This window comes from Sceloporus occidentalis, unplaced genomic scaffold, assembly GCF_023333645.1.
Source record: "Sceloporus occidentalis isolate IW3139 unplaced genomic scaffold, rSceOcc1.0.p SCAF_18, whole genome shotgun sequence".
Lineage (NCBI taxonomy): Eukaryota > Metazoa > Chordata > Lepidosauria > Squamata > Phrynosomatidae > Sceloporus > Sceloporus occidentalis.
The window spans coordinates 7592782-7614333 of NW_028316998.1; the positions used below are offsets into that span (position 1 = coordinate 7592782).

At 40.0% G+C, this 21552-nt stretch overlaps 1 protein-coding gene across 1 annotated transcript in view; it reads left to right on the plus strand.

Moving 5' to 3' along the window:
* The first annotated feature begins 1094 nt into the window (after positions 1-1094).
* The window catches only part of LOC149302566 (progressive ankylosis protein homolog), a 45003-nt gene continuing 24545 nt past the window's right edge, over positions 1095-21552 (plus strand). The window contains exon 1 of the mRNA XM_089482263.1: positions 1095-1190. Coding sequence (XP_089338389.1) covers positions 1095-1190 — 96 coding nt within the window. The remainder of the gene's footprint in view (positions 1191-21552) is intronic.

A 21552-nucleotide genomic window follows, 5' to 3' on the forward strand; every position in this document is an offset into this window, starting at 1 on the left:
CAGCTCTGTGGAGACCAGAAAACGTCACTAGTGAGCACACCAGCGTGCCTGATTATTCTTCTGTGGCAACATAAGCCGTATCATTGTACATTTTAGATATGGCTATCAAATACATAACAAAGATACTCCTACTGATACAGTCCAGTGAGCTCACAATCTAGCACTATGACTATGATTAAATTACATTCTAAAATACTTTATGTGGGTAATCGCCAACTAACTCCTCTTTTTAAGCTTTTTTTTTTGCCTCAGAGGCGCTGTCCTACACCCAGACCTACAGGCCAGAATAGGCCTCTTTCCAGACCCCTGTTTAACCTGCAATAAGTGGGGTGAATAGGTGTAGTAAGAGGCGCTAGTGACCTCAAATTACATTTCATTTCTTAGGCTGAATCTTTCTTCACGTGTCTCTATTCGACCTACAACTAATAACCTAAAGAAATACTTATTAAGAATATTAAGAACATATTTCTGAATGACACAACAGGGTTATTTCCACACTGGAGCAGGGTGCTATGCACACGGTGAGCAGCAGGTGGCGCATGTCTGTCACTCACCCATGGGCCTCGGCTGGCAGAAGGCGGCAGGGGCTTGCGCGTTTGCAACACATGACACCGCATGGGGTCCCTCATGAGCTCGGATGAGGCAGAGACCTCCCCCTTTACTTGCCGTGCACAGACGAAGGGGGGAGGAGAAGAGCGCTAACCCGCACACACCGCCGGTATAAGGCTCCTGCGGCTGCCGCTCGTACCCCCAGCGCTCAGCTGGCTCTGTTTACAAGCCATTTCTACCCCTGCTTTTTTAATTGGCTCGCTGCTGCCTGATTCTTCTTGTTCTTCACTCTCTGGTGATGGAATATCTGTCAGCAGATATTTTTGTTGTCCCTCCTCCTCCTGGCTGCAGATCATTGCTGTGTGGGAGGGCAGGGATGGTCCTGCTCTTTAACATTTCTTGCTAGACATCCACATGCGGCACGTTATCCTTCGCCGCTCGGGGTTTGCTTTGCATGGTCGTGCTCCTGAGTTCGGTACCGCCGCCGCTACTGCCGCTGCCGCTTCTTCACATGTATTTGGGCTCATCCTCACCCGAGCGATATTATGGTGAAATTCCCAGCACTCACACCTTACTGGCCGCTCATCCGCTTCTTGGTTCCTTTGGGGATCACCAATATAGCTATTGACTTCGGGGAGCAGGTAAGCTAGCGCCCCTCACTGTCTGGGGGGATTCCTGCTAATTGACTCGTCATCATCATCATCATCACACCATCATCATCATCATTCTATGCATCTAGCTAACATATACACAAAGCTATATATCTAAATGGAAATGTTCAACTATATATCTCATATATATATATATATATATATAATGAATATTTTACAAACATATTTTTATTTATATATATACATGTTTTGTGAATATTTTATACATAAATTATATATATATTGATGCTTTAATGATACATTTATTTATACAGTATACAGTAGTGATGTCATTAATGATTATTTTACTCAGTGTCGTGTTCTGAGCTCCTGCTGGTACTGGTGCTGAAGCTGCTATTAGTGAGAAGGTCACGTGACTAGTATTGCAAAGGCTCTCGTTTATTGTGATGTTGCTGGTGGTATCAGGGCTCATATTGACATGCTTACTGTATAGTGATTACATTCATGTGCTGATCACCCCCCCCCCCCCATACCCACTCACCTTTGTTTACATCAGAGATGCTAGTGGTTTGAGTGAGGGAATGCTTGGCAGGAGTGCTGTCATCCTCAGTATTAAGGCACACTGAATAAAGATAGGCTATTTTAACGCTTTCAAACCCACAAAACATTACACCGAAGCTATTAGACATTTGTTCTAATTCCCCTGACCTTGTTTTTTTTCCCCTTATCTCTAAAATTCTCATGTTTCAAACCTCTGACAGCGACCAAACTCTATAATCTCCCCAGCACAGCCATTACAAATGCACTCTTTGCCCTGAGTGATTATGTAATTTCACATTGTGTAAACCACTAACATTTCCATTAACACATACAGAATAGAAACAGAAAAGAACGTGATTAGGTTTTCTTTTATTTTTAGCTTAAAAATGCCCGAATGCTTTCCGTAATGGTGGACGGAAAGCTAGGGTACATTGCTGATATCTCACAAGGGGGGAATATTTAATGGTGCAGTCAGCATTTTCAATATAATACTAATACATAATGATGCATGCTAGAAGCGTTTGCACCTGGAGCTAGTATGTGGCTTTTTATTGTAATAAAAATTCATTTGGTATATTCATCACATGATACATGCTGGCTCTTAGACCGTTTTAATGCCCCAAGGACAGTGAACGCAGATTACTTAATAGTATCTGGTTATACTGGAGAGAATACGCATGTAAAGCAACACATTGTTTAAACAAATATCACATTTTACTTTTAGTAAATAGGGGTAATTTTCAAGGGCATACAGGTCATTAACTAAATGAAAATAGGCTATTATTTGGTAAAAAAATTTTTATTGTTTATACTCGTGCCCAGTACACCCATATGTTATCTTGACCAGCTTTTATTTATTCCTTCCCCTTCCTACTCATGTAATAACTTGGTATAGGCTTTACACTCTTGGGCAGGGGTCTATGAACTCTCTTGTAGTTAAGGCTATAAGTTATTTATTTATCGCTTTGTGATTTGAATTTACTTTTCGTTGTATTTCATCCTGAGGGTTACTTTTGCTCCAATAGATACATACACCGCTGCCTTTCCTCCTGACCTGGAGCAAACTGCTCGCTTCAGAGCTAGCCAGAGAGCTACCTGTAGCTTGGGAGCTAAATGTTGGGGACCCCTACACAAGCATAAAACAATCTTAAAGGGAGATTAAATTGCGAAAAGTTGCAAAGTAAATTTTATTTAAATCAACAGAACATGTGGGATAGAGGATGTTAAGAAGATACAGAATTCATTCTGGTCCTGAGACCTTCTCAAATCAGTCAGTAATGTTGGAGCTTCTAGATTCCCATTCCTGTTCGCATGCTCGGTGCAATTCTAGAGACTTGTATTAAAAAAAATGTTTGATTCAAAGCTAAATTAAATAATAGGAACTCACAACCTTCTTAGACAGGGTAAATATGATATGTTCTCATTTGGAACATTATTATTATTTATTGTTTTATATAGCGCCATCATATTCTGCAGCGCTGTACAATGGGTAAACAGGACATAAATAGTATTTTACATAACAATGTGACTTACAGAAACAACAGGTGAGGAGGGCCCTGCTCAAATTAGTTTATTATTATTATTACATTTTATTCATTAAGCTCCCATTAATTATACAGCCCTGTACAATTGAAGTGGGGCAGTTAACACCTATAACAAATATACATTAACACACACCGACACATTGGATGTTGAGAACCGTGCCCATGAGCATACCAGCTAGCCGTATGGTACTTTCATACAAAGTTCCATTCAGGAACGGTGGGTTTTTGATGGCCTCGCATGTGAGCTTACAATCTAAAGGAGTAGTAGGTTTCATTGAAACAAATGGAGGGGTGAAAAGAGGGAGCAGTCGCTGTCTTGTAGCAGTCATTAGGGTTTATAATCTAGGGACAAATCAGACATTTCTGCATTGCCTCCCTCATGGAATAAACATTTCACAAGTGTACAGCTTCCCGTTGATGGCATCACTTGACTGCAGCTAAAAATACATGTCCACAGTGACCAAGCCATGGATGACTTTCTTCTACAATACATGTATGTTGTATAAAGTTTCCTAACCTGTGAGAATCATTGGTGTAGGGGGATACATTTTTTCATCATCTAGTTGTAGACGTGGGTTAAATTAAAATGATTTTATTTATGAGTTGAGGTAAGCTAGAATGTTTTAAATCCCTATCTTCAGTATGCATTACGAGGGGCCAACCACAGTGACCTTTCCCTGCGAAGGAGACAAGTTTTCATTAGTGTAATGGCTTTTTAAGAAATGTCCCCATATAAACTATTTGTTATTTAGGACCAAGTTGACCATTACTTCAGGCTGGTCCCTCACGAAGCATAGTTACACTGTTACACTATTTCAATAAAGACTAAATAAATATTAATTAACAAATAATACATTTTATTTGCGGGAAAAAAGAAATTGTGCAATTCCACATGGCAGCAGGGTTTAACCATGTATTGTTGTTATGTCATCAATCATATTTTAAAATCTGCCGTGTAGCCCTCAAATGCACATTAATGCATATACTGTATATGATGGCTAAATATGTAACCTTATAATAATGCTTTTCCCATTCACATAAAGGGGTATTCATCAGTGTTCATCATGCGTTTGTACCCCCAGCTACTTGACTTGCAGGAGATGTGTTTGGCGGTGCCATGCATGAGATGTCCACTTCCGTCAACTGGGGCAGATTGTGAAATGTAGAGGGGCATTCCCATGCAGCTCTGTTGTATCTCCAGAAAAGTTACTTTAAAGCCAGACACCGTTATTTGTTCCCGTTAATTTTAACCTATTTCCCCTAGTATTCCTTTAGAATAACTTTTTTTTATAGTTTAAATTGCATTGAAAAAAGAGATGTCACTGCCACGAGTGCTCCCTTCACTTTTGTATTTGTTGCAGTTCATATAATAGCATCCTTGGAGAGTTTCTCTTAAAAATGGAGTAGTATCAGATTTAAATAATCAGCATTTGTGTTGTCTACACCGAATTCAGCGCATACCTAGCGAATACCATTCAAAAAACACCCGTTTTAGGCATAAATATTGAGGATTCCGTCATGCTATATAGCCGTATGTCACTCAGCCCACCACCGTGCCAACGTACTCCAAGTTTGGTGAGTCCTATATAATTATTCATGGCCAAGCCCGGAGGCTCAGGGCCGGATTGAGGTAGGGGCTGATGGAGCTGCAGCTCCAGGCCCCTACCTTAAAATAGCCCTCTACGGCCGCATTAACGCAGGGCATAAGGGGCAACTGCCTATTAAGCACGCAGCAACTGCGACCGGGTCCGCAACTCTAGGGGGCCGGGCAGCCCCAACCAGGGCCGGCCTTAGGGGTGCGTGGCCGCACAGGGCTTAAATTAAAACATCGGGGGGGGGGGTGTTTATTTTATTTAACATCCTCCATGTTAAATAAAGTTTGTTTAACTTTATTTAACATGGAGGATGTTAAATAAAGTTTTAAAAAAAAATAACAAAAAACCCCCGATGTTTTAATTTAAACCCTGTGCGGCCGCACACCCCTAAGGCCATCCCTGGTGGGGGCTGCCCGGCCCCCTAGAGTGGTGGGCCCGGTCGCAGTTGCTGCTTACTCCGGCAACAAGGTAAGTAGGGTGAGGGAGGGGGGTGCAGTGAGAGGGGGGAGAGGGGTTAGATAGAAAGGGGGAGAGGGGATAGATAGTGAGAGGGGGTACATATTGAGAAGTGGGGAAGGGGGGTACATAGTTAGAAGGGGCAGATAAGAAGGGGAGGGGTAGATTGGGAGAGGGGGTAGTGTGAATGCGTACGAGAATGAATGAATAAATGTGTGGATGAATTGCTTGAATGATTTGTGAGACTGCATTAATGAATATGAGTGAATGAGTGTTTGTGTCTATCATGAATGTTTAAGTGATTTGGGGAAATGCAAAGATGGTACATGAAGGGTGGGCTTTAACAATAAATAAATAAATAAAAATGGGCTGCTTTTTGTCCCAGTCCGGGCCTGTTCATGGCTATATTGCTTACCAAGGAGCTGAATCAAAATATATATATTTTTTAAATACTGCAAGCTGAGATCTCTGTCTCGGAGTGACGGGGTCAGCATAGAGGGGAGAAATAACATAATTCTGAGGAATATTCAGGCAGATCTTGAGAAAATGAAGCTAAGATATGTTTCCTAGAATGGAATTAAGTGTTTTGTATACGTATACTATATTGCAAAAGTATTGGGACACCTGACCATTACACCAACAGGGACCTTTATGGCATTGCATTTTAATATATAGACGTTAATGTGTAGTTGCCCCCCTCTTTGCAGCTATAACAGCTTCCATTCTTCTGAGAAGGCTTTCCACAAGATTTTGGAGTGTTTCTGGGGGGATTTTTGCCCATGTCCATGTATTTAGAATGCAATGTCATAAAAGTCCCTGTTGGTGTAATGGTCAGATGTCCCAATACTTTCAGCCTTAAAGTGTATATATAAATAACAAGCCTCAAGCATATGGATATCATCTGTGTTAGATGTTGTAAAGTTCTGAGGGAGAGAAAACAGTTGACATATATGGTTGAATTATGTTGTGGTAGAGGTAAGGCACAGATAACATACATTCCTAATTAATCCCCAGGCTTTTCTCCACCAAAGTTGGTTGAATGCTCTATTGCTGTTGTTAATTACCGATCTAGTTAGCAGGCCTTTCGCATATACCCTGAAACCATGGTTTCCATAATCAAAAGCATGTTGGCAGAATAGGGTGTTTGCTCTGTGACTGCTTTCCATTCATGCATGATTCGCTGAAAACACTTTTAAACAAGTCTGTTCAAGTATGATAACAATTAAATGGTTTCATCCTTTGGACGTTGCCAAAAAAGACAATTATTTAGATAGGCAACAGAACTTTACACATTTTAATTCCAAAATATGTCTGAAGCATTAAGTGTATCACGTTGACATGTCCGGAAAAGAATACAAGAGAAGCGTCTTGGTCAGACCTGGGCAAAGCACGGCCCGCGGGCCACATCCGGCCCGCTGAATAGCTCGGACCGGCCCGCAAAGAGTGTCCTGGTGACTCACCAATGAGTCCGGTGTCCCCCCCCGCCCCGGTCACTTACCTTAAACTCCTGTGTTGGAAGCGTTTGTCTCGGGTGCCGGCGCTTTACGCTGGGCGCCGGTATATGACGTCAGACGCCGGCGATCAGCAGTGAAGCGCCGGCACCCGAGACAAACGCCTCACGCTTCCAACACAGGAGTTTAAGGTAAGTGACCGGGGCGGGGGGGGAGATCCTGAGAAGGGGGGGTTAGGGAGTTAGAGGGGAGATACTGAGAAGGGGGGGTTAGGGAGTTAGAGGGGAGATACTGAGAAGGGGGGTTAGGGAGGGAGGTCTTACTGTGTGTGTGTGTCTTACTGTGTTTGTGTGTGTGTGTCTTACTGTGTGTGTATCTTACTGTGTCTGTGTGTGTCTCACTGTGTCTGTGTGTGTCTTACTGTGTCTGTGTGTGTCTCACTGTGTCTGTGTGTGTCTTACTGTGTCTGTGTGTGTCTCACTGTGTCTGTGTGTGTCTTACTGTGTCTGTGTGTGTCTTACTGTGTCTGTGTGTGTCTTACTGTGTCTGTGTGTGTCTCACTGTGTCTGTGTGTGTCTTACTGTGTCTGTGTGTGTCTCACTGTGTCTGTGTGTGTCTCACTGTGTCTGTGTGTGTCTTACTGTGTCTGTGTGTGTCTTACTGTGTCTGTGTGTGTCTTACTGCGTGTGTCTTACTGTGTTCATAGCTTATTCAGTTATTGTAATAAATATTTTAGCCCATTTTTTAGCTCAAAATATTTTTTCCTTTTTTTTCTCCTCTAAAATCTAGGTGCGTCTTATCAGCAGGTGCGTCTTATAGAGCGAAAAATACGGTATGCACTCCGAAGCCTTGTTCATTTTGTTCACTTCTGTGCTGTGCTAATAGTTATTCAGGCCTTACTTATTCAAGCACCTCTACCAATGACGTAGGCTTGAATAACTTTATTAAACAGCACATAAGTTAACAAAATGGACAAGGCTTCGGAGTTTGTAGTTTGTAGAGGTCTGGCCCTCTAAAACCATTCCAATTTCTCATGTGGCCCCATGGGAAAATTAATTGCCCACCCCTGGTCTTGGTTATACTTTTATTGGACCAACACAGAAAAAATATAGTGTTACATCAATCATTCAGGATCTCAAAGATCTCTTCTTAAGATTAAATGACCTTTAAGCTTTCTTCTATGTTGGACTAATAAAAGGCATCACCTTCGAGACAAAATTATCTTCCCTTCTGGGTCCGTATGATTATTTCTCCCCATTGTGTTTTCTGTCTCAGTGAATATTTGTATGTGCATTCTTCCAAAATTAATCTAAAAAAAAATAAATAAATATATATATATATATATATATATATACTGTGTGTATATATATACTGTGTATATATGTGTGTGTATATATATATATATATATATATATATATATACATACACATACCACTAACCTGACACAGAAGAGGCTGTAGCAGTTAACCACATCCTCCATGGTCTGAATATACTATGTGACAGAATGACCTGTCATACAGGCCCCCCAAGGTACTCAGAGATGGCTCCAGCCTGGCTGTCAAAAAAAGTTAGCACAGGTAGGAGCTCCATTGTTTAACTAATCCCATGAATAGGATTGCTGCCAGGGGAATTAAAGGTTCTGTGTATATATGAGGATATATGTTTTACAACAATAAACTGTTCATTCCTGCTGTACTCAATCCAAGGTAGTTGTGTCTACTTATTGGGTACACATAGCAGGGTTCCAAGGTGTGCATGCTGACTGCTGCTGGAAGTGATTCCGGGGGCAACAGGAGGATACAGGAGTCTGCACTGGTAAGTCAGGGGGGCAGAGTGGCAGCGTATCTGGGGGGTGCAGAGTGGCAGCATATATGGGGGGAAAGAGTGGCAGCATATCTGGGGAGGCAGAGTGGCAGCATATCTGGGGGGGGGGGCAATGTGACATACCTTGGGAGCAGAGTGGCATATCTGTAAGTAAGGTGCATTAAAATGGCTATTGGTTTTCTGTTTGTATGTAATACCGTATTGGCTCGGATATAGGCCGCCCCCGTATATAGGCCGCACCCTAAAAGTTTGGTGCTTTTTTAAAGAAAAAGTTTTTTTCTTTAAAAAAAAAGCACCAAAAAAAACATGCTGCCACTCTGTCTCCCCCCCCGAGATATGCTGCCACTGTCCTCCCTCCCCGAGATATGCTGCCACTGTCCCCCCCCCGAGATATGCTGCCACTGTCCTCCCCCCGGAATATGCTGCCACTGTCCTCCTCTGCCCCCCCCCCCCCCGGAATATGCTGATATGCTGCCACTGTCCTCCTCTGCCCCCCCCCCCCCCCGACTTACCGGAGCAGACTCCCAGGTGTCTTGCGGGGCCGGCGGGGGGACATCTACGCAATACGCGTATACAAGCGGATGTGCCGGCACCGGAAGTTGTATACGCGTATTGCGTAGATGTGCCCCGCAAGACACTCGGGAGTCTGCTCCGGTAAGTCGGGGGGGGCAGAGGTAAAACGCATCGTGCGGACGGTCCGCACGATGCGCTCAGACAACCCCGTGGGAAGTGCTGGCAGGGGAGGCTGTCTGAGCGTATCGGGGAGTAGGATGCAGGTCCCCTGCACCACTGCGGGGGATCTGTATCCTAACCCCGCTGCCTGCCCGGCGCTAGACCCCGAATATAAGCCGCACCCCCACTTTAAAGACTTAAAGTGGGGGAAAAAAGTGCGGCCTATATTCGAGCCAATACGGTATATGTTGGCTAACTGCATAATAGATGCCAAAGATGTTAAAATACAGTATGTTTGGTAGAATACTGTTTTACTATTCCACTAATGTGTATTTTTTCTAAAAATATACCGTATTTGCTCGATTATAAGACAAGGTTTTTTTCACAGCAAATGCTCTGAAAAATACCCCTCGTCTTATAATCGGGTCGTCTTATAATCAGACCTCAAATAGGTCTGACTATGAGACGACTAAGATCCAGATCCCCCGCAGCTGCAGGGGACCTGGATCTTCCTGTCCCCCCTGCCCCACTTACCGGTACTTCTGAGTCCCCGGTGTGTAGCTGGGGAACTCTGATCTCTGACATTTGGGGAAGGTCTGCGCGATGGACGCAGACAACCCCCGCTGCTAGCCACGCCTCCTTCTGGCTGCAGCGGAAGTGCGTGGGATCTACACGCTGCCCCGGCTACATGACAGGGAAGTTAGAAGCACCGGTAAGTTTGGGGGGGCGGGGGAGTGTTAAATGGGGGGGCATAAGGCATTTCTGGAGGCAGAGTGCTCTGTGAAATGCCTTTCAACCCCCTTAATGCCACTCTGCCTCCAGAAATGCCTTTTTAACCCTCTATACGCCACTCTGCCACCTGAATGCCTTAAACCTCTCTATATGCCACTCTTCCCCATAATATGCCTTTTAACCCTCTAAATGCCAGAGTAGCATATAGGGGTATAAGGCATTTCTGGAGGCAGAGTGGCACATAGGTGGTCAAAAGGCATATCATGGGGCACAGTGGCATATAGGGTTAAAAGGCATATCATGGGGCACAGTGGCATTTAGAGGGTTAAAAGGCATATCATGGGGCACAGTGGCATATAGGGGGTATAAGGCATTTCTGGGGCAGATGTGCATAACTGGGGGGCAGGTTGGAAAATAGAAGGAAATAAAACCAAAATATTTTTCTCAAACATAGCTTTTATTAAAAAAATTAATTTAGATGAATTAACATTTACTGGTAAAACTTTTTTCCTATAGGGTCGTCTTATATTCAGGCTTTTTCTATTTTTCCCAAATTAATATTCAGATTTGGGGGGTCGTCTTATAATCGAGCAAATACGGTAATATTTTCTTTAAAAAAGCACCTAACTTTTAGGTTGCGGCCTATAATCAAGCCAATGCGGTATTAAGATATTCACAGAATAATAAATCAGTGGCAGAAAAGTGCTGCCGTTGGAAGCAATAAAGTTGACAAGATGGCTGGAGTGTCCTTTTCAACTAAATGTTCCCAAAAATAATTTCACCAATTGTAAAGCGATAAGAAAAAAAACTATAAGTGGATTGATTAAGCTAAAGGGTAACTGCCACCATGACAGCTTTTATATTAAAATATATTAGTGAGATTAATGTTTTTTCCAGCTTCGGTTTTATGAACGAGGCATTTACATGATGACCTTAAATTATAACGAAGCAGAAACATGCAAATACTTTACACGCTCATGTAGCCGGAAGCCCGATTAGACTTTGGCCCTGCAGGCTGTAAAAGAAGCCTACACAGTACTTTGCAATGGTTAATAGACCTGCAGTGATTGAAAAAAACTTGATTATTTACTACAGTACAAATGGTCATTTAACTTTCCTCATTTATTTTTATACCACTTGGAGTATTTTAAAAAAAATAATACAAAAATTAATTTAAGGAGCTTATTTCTTTTGTGTGCGATAAAAGGCGGGCTGTGTTACAGAAATATTTATAAGTAAAATAAATACAAAATATATTGTTTTGCAGTCAGAAACACAGGATTTAATATTTTATGTTTTTCTCATTAATGGCATCTGCAGAGCAGTATAATGAATTCACGCATATAACAATGACATGCAAATAAAGACAGAATGCATGAAGAGTGTCGGCGTTTAAAATATACATTTTTGGGGGGTTTGTAAAAAACACGCTTCAAAGAGCCAGAGAGCCCTACTTTCAGTTACATTTAATTGTTATATATTTTTTGCAAGCCAAGGAGACAATGGCATGGGCTGGTTTGAGAGTTTGAACCCAGTTACTAGGGGTGAATAGATCAAGAGTCTAATTGCTTCCTCCCAATACCTGCGCATGCACAGAGACCAAGTGCTGCTGTGGTGAAAAAAATGTTTAGCCAGGATACAGAACCGGGGTAGCTGGGGATTGATTGATTTTTTTACCCTTGGTGTTTGTTTTTGAGAATATGAAAATTTATATGTGGAATATGGTTTGTTTTAGTAAAACAACTGAAAGGTAAACAAGGCTTATGCAAGGTTGATGGTATCATTTGTAATATGTATAAAGATAAACAAGGTATACACCAAATTATACACACTTTTCTGGGTGCGCCGCTGCCAAATGGGCTGCTTATAAGCATACCTGGGAACTTCTGGGCTCCGGTAGCCGGAGCCTTCCCTTGCGGGACGCAGCCAGGACTGCACACTGATGTCGGCAGGCGGGTCTTGACCAGGAGAACCGGAGAAGCCAAACCCGGAGAGGTGCCAGGTATGCTTATAAGGAAGGTCTACACAACCTACCCCTTTATATTATAGAGGGCTGTGCCAAGGTGGCTCAACCTCCATATGATGCATGAAATGAAATGCCTGCTTGAATACAGGTGATCTATTGAAGAGTTGTTTTTTTTTTGCCTCATAGGTTAAGATCATTTAGAAGGTCCCAAGATCCTAATGTTAGCATTGTTTATGTTATTTATCATGCTTAATACTGTTTAAGTGCCTGGAAAACATATACTTCTCAAGTATTTGACCAAAAAGGTGACAATTTGCACTGAAGGGTGCCACAAGGTTAAAATTTAACTTTCACCTTCCAGTTCACTTTTGTTTTGTTTGGTGTCACACGCTTGGCATGCATTTTGTCTGTGTGTATAATATAATACTTTGTAATGTATGTACTTGTTTGACATAGTAACTTTTAACTTCAAAAAAAAGTTTTAATTATTGTTCGTTTTCATAACCTCTGATTAACACAACCCTGCAAACATGCCTTACAAATCAAAGCCTATAAACCGTGTCTTCAGTAATACTCGGGAGCACTTTAGTCATACATTTATAACCTCTACTCCTCCTGCTGGGAGGCTGTTCCACTTACATACCACTCTCTCAATAAAGTAGATCTGTGGCAGGTCAGTCTGTCCCCGATAATTGATGCTTCAAGGGTGGCTACCCCCAAGGTACACTACATTCCCTGCTACAGTAAAAGGACTCTAAAAGTTTCTATAAAAGATGAAAGAAAAAACAAAGGCCCAGACGATCAATTTACATTTGAAGTTTTATTAGTTTGGTTATTTTCATGGAAAATATGTTGAAAGACAAAATACCCTTCCTTTTAAACCTTCGGATAATAAGCTAACGATATCCATGTGGGGTAAGATATTTCTCTTTCTATAGCTGAAGGAAATCTTTGAATTCTTTTAGGTCTGTATCTGTATCAGATCCCCGGGATGGCAGAAGAATCCACACCAGCTCCTGGAAATTTTTCGTTTTTAGATGTGCCAAGTTTATATTTTGTATTACAGAAACCCCCTAAATATTAAAAGGTCACCCGAATGGTTAATGCAACTTTTAACTTTAGAATACTTTAGTGACCATTACTTTAGAGAAATCCATAGAATCCATGTTTTATGCTAGGAAATGAATAGTTTATGTAAGATTTTCATAAACGGAGAATGGTTGATGCATACCAAAATATAATTTGGACTATTATTATTATCTTTCTTATTATCTTATAGTGCCAACAATTTACACAGCGCATCTTACAATGCATGTATTCAATGGGGTATGACAAGACTAGAATTGACAGACCAAGACAGACCGATAAATTAGGTGGGGAGAGCCCTGCTCGCAAGCTTACAATCCTGAGGACTAGGCATTTCTTAGCAATTTGGCTAGCATAATGCATTTATTACTTGTTTCTTTTCTGTTTGCTCCTATCAGATCCTACCCGTGTAAATAGCAAGATTTGTACTGGCACAAAGCTGTAATCATTTTGCTTTGTCCAGCAAAAGTAACCAGCTGGCTGTGTGCTTACAAGTCCGACATAACTTTGTGCTCCCACTGATATCCTACTCAATGCCTCTCATGCCAACATGTCCTAAATTGCCTGCCAAAAGCGTTACTTGTGCTGTCATCAAGACCCATACGGGTTCTGTGTATTAACATACATACAGTACGTTTACTAAGGGGGGACATGGTTAAAAAATATCTAGTTTCTTTTTTATTGTTATGGCTTGGTTTAGCATAAATGGGGAAAAATGGAGAAAGTAAATTTTTTAGTTTTTCCACATTATACCATGTCATGGTGGGGGCACAGCAACAAGTTAAAAAGGGCAATCCTAAAGGACATCCATCTACTTTATAGGTATCTTCCTAAATTCTTCTCAGGTTAATAATAAATCTATTAACAATTGTGCATGACACCGTTTGCCCATTAGTAGTTCCATTTTAAATGCTTCTCTACTTAGTTGATACTAGAAAAGTAAATTTAAAATGATAATGTAGGTGGAGATGTATAGCCACACAATAGCCCTCACCAATATGAGAGCAAAGTGTAGAGGAGGTCCACGTGTCTGCTGGATACAATGTATCTCAATTCAACAGTGTATTGACTGAAGAGTTGGTCCCATCTGAATAAACAATTCTCTGGAAAGTGCTCACCAAAGAATGGTCATAAACAGGGCCGGCCCTAGGCAAAATGCCGCCTGGAGCGAATTTAAAAATGCCGCCCCCCCTTATCTACCCCCCCCCCCCTTGTACTTACATTTCAGCAGTCCTGCGGCGAGTCTCCCTGTTCAGTCTGGGTGCCGGCTTGTAATGTTGAGCGCCGGAAATCTTCCGGCACTCAGCATTACAAGCCGGCACCGAGACCGAACAGGGAGACTCACCGCAGAGGAGAGAGAGAGGGACGCCGAGCGGGTACTGACAGCTTGGTAAGCTGGTCGGAGCCCCTTTCTCTCTCTTTAGCTTTAAAAAAAAAAAAAAAAAAAAAGGGGCTTGGGGCGGCGAAGTGCCACCCCTTCAAAAGTGCCTCCTGGAGCGGTTGCCCCACTCGGCTCCATTGTCGGGCCGGCCCTGGTCATAAACACAGAACTTATGGAAAAACCAGGGTGGTAATTTTATAACACCAACCTGTTTCGGCCATCTTCAAAGTAGAGGGAGATTTATGGCCGATAGAAGATTATTATCAGTTCTTCTCTGGTTGCACTCTTTGTTGTAGTACCAGCCATACAGTATTATAGCTATTCAGGACTTGCTAATGAGTAACCCTTAACTTAAACCAGATGGTCCTCCATGAATGTATTTTAGGGGAATTTTCTTCAGACATGCTAAGTGATATGAAAAGAAAAATTTACATATTTTTTTCTCGTAAAGTATCTGAAGAAACCAATTTTCCATTCAGAAAAAGAAGTATATAATTCTAGCAAAAATGGTTACATTATTTTAAATGAAATGTGTCCAGAAGATAGACCCAAAATGATTTAAAAATTCTAAAATTCCTTATTTTTTTATCCTTCATTTCTCTATTTTGGCCTTCTTTCTTTGTAATGCCCACAAATACGCATCAAGATGTATTTTTTTTTTCTTCAAGCGTTTCTAGCATACAGTATAAAAGGGGAGAACATGGAATCAATTTGGGTATCTTTAGAACTTGAAGGTGTTCACTACTGTGATCTGTAGACCCTATGCATAAGTAAATGATGTAACTAATATTTTAGTTGAGTAAATAAATATGAAGCCAATGAAATGTGAGATCATCATTATGATGAACCTTATGTAGAGTAAGAAAACCAAGTAGCTGGATCAGCCAGGAGTAGACACCTTCAATTCTTTCAGGGATTATCTCTTAAGCAATTGGTAGAAGAGCCAACAAGGAAGAAGGTCATGCTAAGTTTATTACTTGCAAATGGGACTTGACTTGAGCTGTCACTGTAAGTAAGTGTTTCCAATCCAGTGATCATCAATCAGTGTGATTTAACTATTTTCCCCCTTGATAATTTTGTGAGAGTGTTTTAATATACATGCTTCCAAAAAGTAAATAATAATAAAGCATTTACCTGACCTGCCCTACTTCAGAAGACGCCCTTCCTTCTCCTTAAACAGTAAAGTGCATATGAGGGCTAGAGTGTTCCGTTTAAATACATATGAGATCTTAAAAATAAGAACCAAATCAGGTTTGAGGTTTTTATAGCAGACAAAAACCCACAGACTAGATGGACCTAACCGCTCTTTGTTGCCATCAAATTCAGGGTTTCTTTGTTTCTAATAGGAACCTGTTCGTGTCTTATCAATTAAAGACTGATGCATAAGTATATCAGGACAGTACTACACAGAAAAGAATGTAGGTGTGGTAAAAAAAGAAGAAAGAAATGCTTGTTTACACATTGAGCCAATTTTGATTTTATTTAACCCAGATAAAACATCTAGACTGCTAGACTTGGAAATTGATGATGAAGTATCATTATAGGTACAGTTTTGAGGAATATTTGTCAAACACACATTTTTGCCCTGAATAAATTGTTCCAGTTCAGGTGATGAACAGTTTGTAATGGAGACGCCACAAGAGTGCCAAAACAATTTGCACCACCTGCTTCTCGGGTATTAATCATGGCATCATGAAAGGGAATAGATGGAGGTGTCTGCCACAGTCTAGCTTTTCCCCTTGCTCTGTCTCAAACAAATCTTTCTTTTATGCTGGGTTTTATCATCTGTTTAAGTCAATTAAATGTTTGATTAATTGGATTCGTATGTGGTCATATGTTAGCTGGAAAAGTTCTGGGTGGTTGTTTCAGAAAGCAAGGATGGAACAGCCTACGGCATATCTTTCCTCTGGTTCTGTGATGGTGGCTTGTCTTGGCATAGACATGAAACGTCAAAAAACAAACATCAGGTTGGAGTCTAAAGTTTAATTTTGTTGGTATGTACGCTTTACTTTTGAATGCACCCAGCAGTGTTTGTATATATAATTTGGGTTAATGCAGTATAGATTTGGTAATTTAGCATCATGCCACAAGATTTTGAAATGTATAATAAAAATATTCAGTTTTTAGTTCTGTCCAAAAAGCATAATTGTTACTAGAACATTTTAGTATTTTATAAAAATATATATATATATATTTAAAATGACATATAGCAAAGCAAAGGTTTGTGGGTATAGTTTTCAAAATGTGATTTTTTTTCCCCTCCATTTTTTTTACAAAAGCTCTGGGAAGGTCATTTCAGCTGCTGAGTGCAACTTCCAGTAACCTGAATTTGCTGTTAAGTGCCTATGGATTTTATCAAGGTGTTTGGTTAAAAATTGTTGCACTGACAGAAGGAACATCAAAATGTAAAAGAAAAAACCCCCAACTGCATTATATAGAGTATAACTATAGCATCTACTAGTTGTCCACACTCCAGTTGTCCTACTGTATATATGCATAAGAGGTTCCCATGTAATATGTATAAATGCTTTTGTTAGACATCATCCATATACCTGTATCTTAAACATACACTTACACAGTTGTGAAAATTCGAAGCTCACATACCGACGTACAATGCACTATTTAATAAGTAATTTTTACTCGTACTCATGAAGGCATCAGCCTCAGTTGTTGAGGTCCCTTTGCAGCACCTGCAAACAATTGTTTTTTTTTTTCTAGGACTTCTTCCGGTCCCAGATTGAGATCAGATCCGAAGGTGGTTAGATCCAAACCAGATTCCCTAGGTGGTTAGATTTATTATCTACGATTCAGCAGATGTTGGTAGAAGTTGTCACACACATCGAACAGCAGTTAGGTGGAACGTACAGATGCCGTGAAAGCATCTTTCCTTTCCTAAGCTTTTAACTGTATGGTGCTGTTTTAATAAGTGACCTAAGTTATAGCCAGCTGCTTTTTGCATTCAGAAAAAGTGGCATTAACAAAAAAAAAAATCTTACCTATCACATACCTATCACACTCTTTTTTCATAGTTGCCATCAGGTCAAATGGCGGCACATAACGGAAAAGGAAAGAGTGTGTGTTTCTGCCATTCTATAGAATGAAAAACTCATTTTATGCGATAAGTAGCAGTCTGTTAAAATCCAAATTGTATATGGTTTATTCTGTAAAACCAATCACTGCAATAACCTTCTGCCACAGTGAGGTTTTTTTAAAACCAGGTTTTCTAGTTGCTTCAGAATTTTCCTCAGGAATGTGACATCACAAATATTACCTCAGAGCCTGTGAAAGAAACAACATAAAGCTTACTTCAATCTGTCTGTGTGCTTGCATTATATATAATCTAAAAACACACTGTAATACATAGAAGCTGCAAAATGTGATTATAACAGTCCTATTTTTTTAACATTATAATGATATATTTCGTAAAATAACATATTTCAGCTGAAATTTAAGTTCAGGTATACTAGTATGAAAAGAATCAACCTGAGAGTTACCTGGCTTGCAAAAATAAATCGTGTTTCCATAGCTGTTGTGTTTAGTGTGTTGGTTATGAGCGGCATACAGTGACTATATAGAATTAATGGAGCTACAAGACCCTTGATATACCAGTACCTATATGATATGGCAACTCCGCAGGAAAATGTATTTTCTGTCTAATTGAGACACGAAAATGTAATATTTTGGGAGTGCTGAATTTTTAAAGCGTGGTGATGTCCTTGAGTGGCTCCAGTATACGTCTGTATTTTTAACTGAGTAACAGAGCAGGTCACAGAGTTCTTTCTGTGTTGTCTTTGCTTGCGCTGAATGCTGCACTGGTGACAAGCTCCTTTTTCTCTGGGTTGACATTGGTATATATTTTGAGCATGTCTATTTTAACATTAATAAATACAATATCTTTATTTTGGAGGGTTCTGGGCAATGTATTTTTTTTTCGCCCATGCACCACTGCTTACTATTTTTTTTAATGTTTTTTTATGGTGTACACCATCTGCTTTGCTGAAGACCAAAAGCATCATTGGTGTGTGTGTTAAAATTTATAGCTCTTTGCCCTAATGGGTCAGAGAAAGTTTTTGCTAAATTTAGTTAAATAAATAAATATAAATCACTGCATAAGGCAATTGGTGATTATTTTTTTAAAATCTGCCTCAAATATTTTAATGTTTTATCTTATGGAAGAAGTCAAATGATTAGCCTTTCCAAAATGTACAAATCTTGGTGAGAAACACAATGTCAGTAATTAAAATATTTTGTCTAATAAGTAACACAAAACCAGTTCACTACGGTGACAGTAAAACAGAACTGGTTCTTGACTGTCTATTTCCTTCACGTCAGTGAGGAGTGTCTGAGCTGTCATAGTACTGGATAAGCGTTTCTGTCATGTACGCAACGGTAATCGTTATTATTATATTATTATTATAACAGTTTTCCATGTTGTAGCTTTATACTTTCTATAGTCATGGAGTACTACCCCCGCATTTTTATGAGAAAATTGTCAAATGAGCAGATGTGAGCAATTGACATCTGTTTCTAGAGACAGTTTTAGCAGCAGGGGTCCCAGAGGGCAATGCAGTAGCATATTTTTTGTAATGAGACAGGTCTGAAAAGGTGGCAACCCTTGGGCCAGCATACTAGATCCAATAACCTTATTGGGACCCAAATCCCTATGTTCCTCTTTCCTCCCCTGATAGGCTAAGAGCCTAGGACGTTAGGGCTGTAGAACACACCAAAGTTACAATGTTGAGATAATACAGAAAGGGAAAGCAGAAAGCTGAAAACAATTGAGATGGGAAGGGTAGAAAGCAAAGACTATTCTTACATAGTGTGCCATTTTGTCTAGCATTGGCCCTGTCTGTTTTTCTAAGCCATAGTGTTAGAGAGGACAGATGGGGGTACAGAAGGACTGCAGTTGTCACAATTGAACAGCGTACAAACCAGGGGAATATTTGGGTTAATAATCCACAAAGTTAATTAAACCTGTTGATGGTCTTGGTATTGATGAGAGTTGTGCTTTATTCATGCATGAGGTGCCATTTGAGCACATCAGCATTTTTTTTCCAGGCTATATGCGTTTTACATGTTGCTGACTAACACATATTTGGGATGTATGGCTGAGTAAATGATTTCCTTCTGTGAATTTATAGGTTTCACAGTGTCCACTTTGCACGTGTTACTCATCAACATGTAAAATGTATATGACCTCAAACATGGTTGATGCAATCACCTTAATGGGGCGTACGGAATCCTAGATTATATTTTTATCAACATATATTTCCAATTTTATCTAGCAGGATGCAGAGATCAGTTACCATTTTAACAGTTTAGGTTCATCAAAGCCATTGTGTTAATTCCATGTGAGATTTGCAAGCAGTTGCTGATCATGTAATATATATATATATTTTGCTATTTTAGCCTGTAGCTCATTACACTCTAGAGTGCAGTAAAGAGAGCAAAACATCAGGTCTTCCTTGCCTTGTCTTTGCAGTACAGACAGCTGTTTCCATGTGAGAAGTAAAATGACTTTGTTTACTGTAAGGTGAACAGATGGATCTGTTAACCGTGGGCACTTATAGAAAATATTTACTGCAGAAGTGCATTAACCCTTTGACTGTGGCACGTAGGACACCTTTTTCACTTTGGAAGGTCGGGTCAATTTTCATACTTTCACTTTATTTATATGTGTGTGACCAGCTTTATCTTGGGAAACCTGTTTTATCCAGAGCAAGTGAAACTATTCATAGATACTTAGTTTAAGGCAAAACATGCATCCCATCACACGCTATATTGGTAAAACCACACAAAGTGAAAACATTTTTTTAGCCATAAATGCAAATCTAAAAAGTAAAAAACAACTTTGATACATGTATCCAATATACATGGGATATGCACGGTACATATGCTATGCAAGGCACAATATATCGCTGTTTAGACCCATAAGAATGGGTTACATTCCAGAATAATGCAGTGGAGGCTGACCATTGGCTGTAGGAAGATTTCTACTCTGAGACACTGTAAGGGTTAAAATCAGTGCTGCCCTGCTGGATTCCATTTTTTAATAACTGTGCATTATTAAAGGAGTCATATGGCTTCTCTAGTTTACGTCAACCAATAAAACGTATAATGTGTTTATTTTAAAGAACATAGTTCCCAAAACTAAATTTTGGTGCATTCTGGATGGACCTCAGAGGCGTTTACTGCAGCTAAATTGGAGCATGAAATGAGAAAATTAAATTTCTGCCTCATCCACTCCGTCTGCCTCCACTGTAATCGAGGAGGATTAGTATGTAAAATTCTTGCGTATACTCAATAGCACTCTCCTTGAATTAACTGATGCAGCAGCCAATCAAATGTGTGCTAGCAAACCATTCACATAGCATACATATGTTTGGATGCTGCTCCCCCCTTTGACTTCAATGGGACCTCTATTGAGCATGTGCAAGGAGCATATCAAGATATGCTCTACTGCTTTTGGTAGAGGCAAATTGGGAGGGATTAAATGAGATAAGTCCCATTTTCCAATTCAAGTAACTAAAGAATTACTTTACTTATTTTTATATAGCAAAAATGTACTGTAGTCTTTGTAAAAAGAGTCCATGGAAATAGAGATGAAGTACTCTTTTAATGTAATGTGATTTTTTTTGTACCTGCCACTTTCATTAGCAATAACTTGCTAACCTGTTAAGATCTAACATTACTGTTCTTCCAGGGAGTGGAAATACCTAAAGTATGTGAGAAGACATGTCATTTCATGTTTGCATTGGTGTTCTAAAGATTCATACACTGCTACAAATCATTGCACCCATTCCTGGGTTCTGGAAAATACTTTAGTTTCTAATCAGTTTCTCCACCAAAATCAGAAAAAAGGTACAAAAAAAACCAATAGAGACCAAAAAGAAAACAAAATGGTCAAAAACCTGTGATGGCTTGGACCCACATATACATTCACTGGTTTTACGTACCTTAAAAAATTGATATTGAAACTAGTATGTTGCAATAATTTCTAGTTTTACCATTTCCCACGAGGAATTGCATCATATATGTACCATCCTTTTTTTTTAGTTCAGGTCTTTTGTAAAGAGTAAGAATGTCCTAATAATTCATAAACATTAGTTTGCATATTTCTTTAAATATAAATATTTGCAGACTA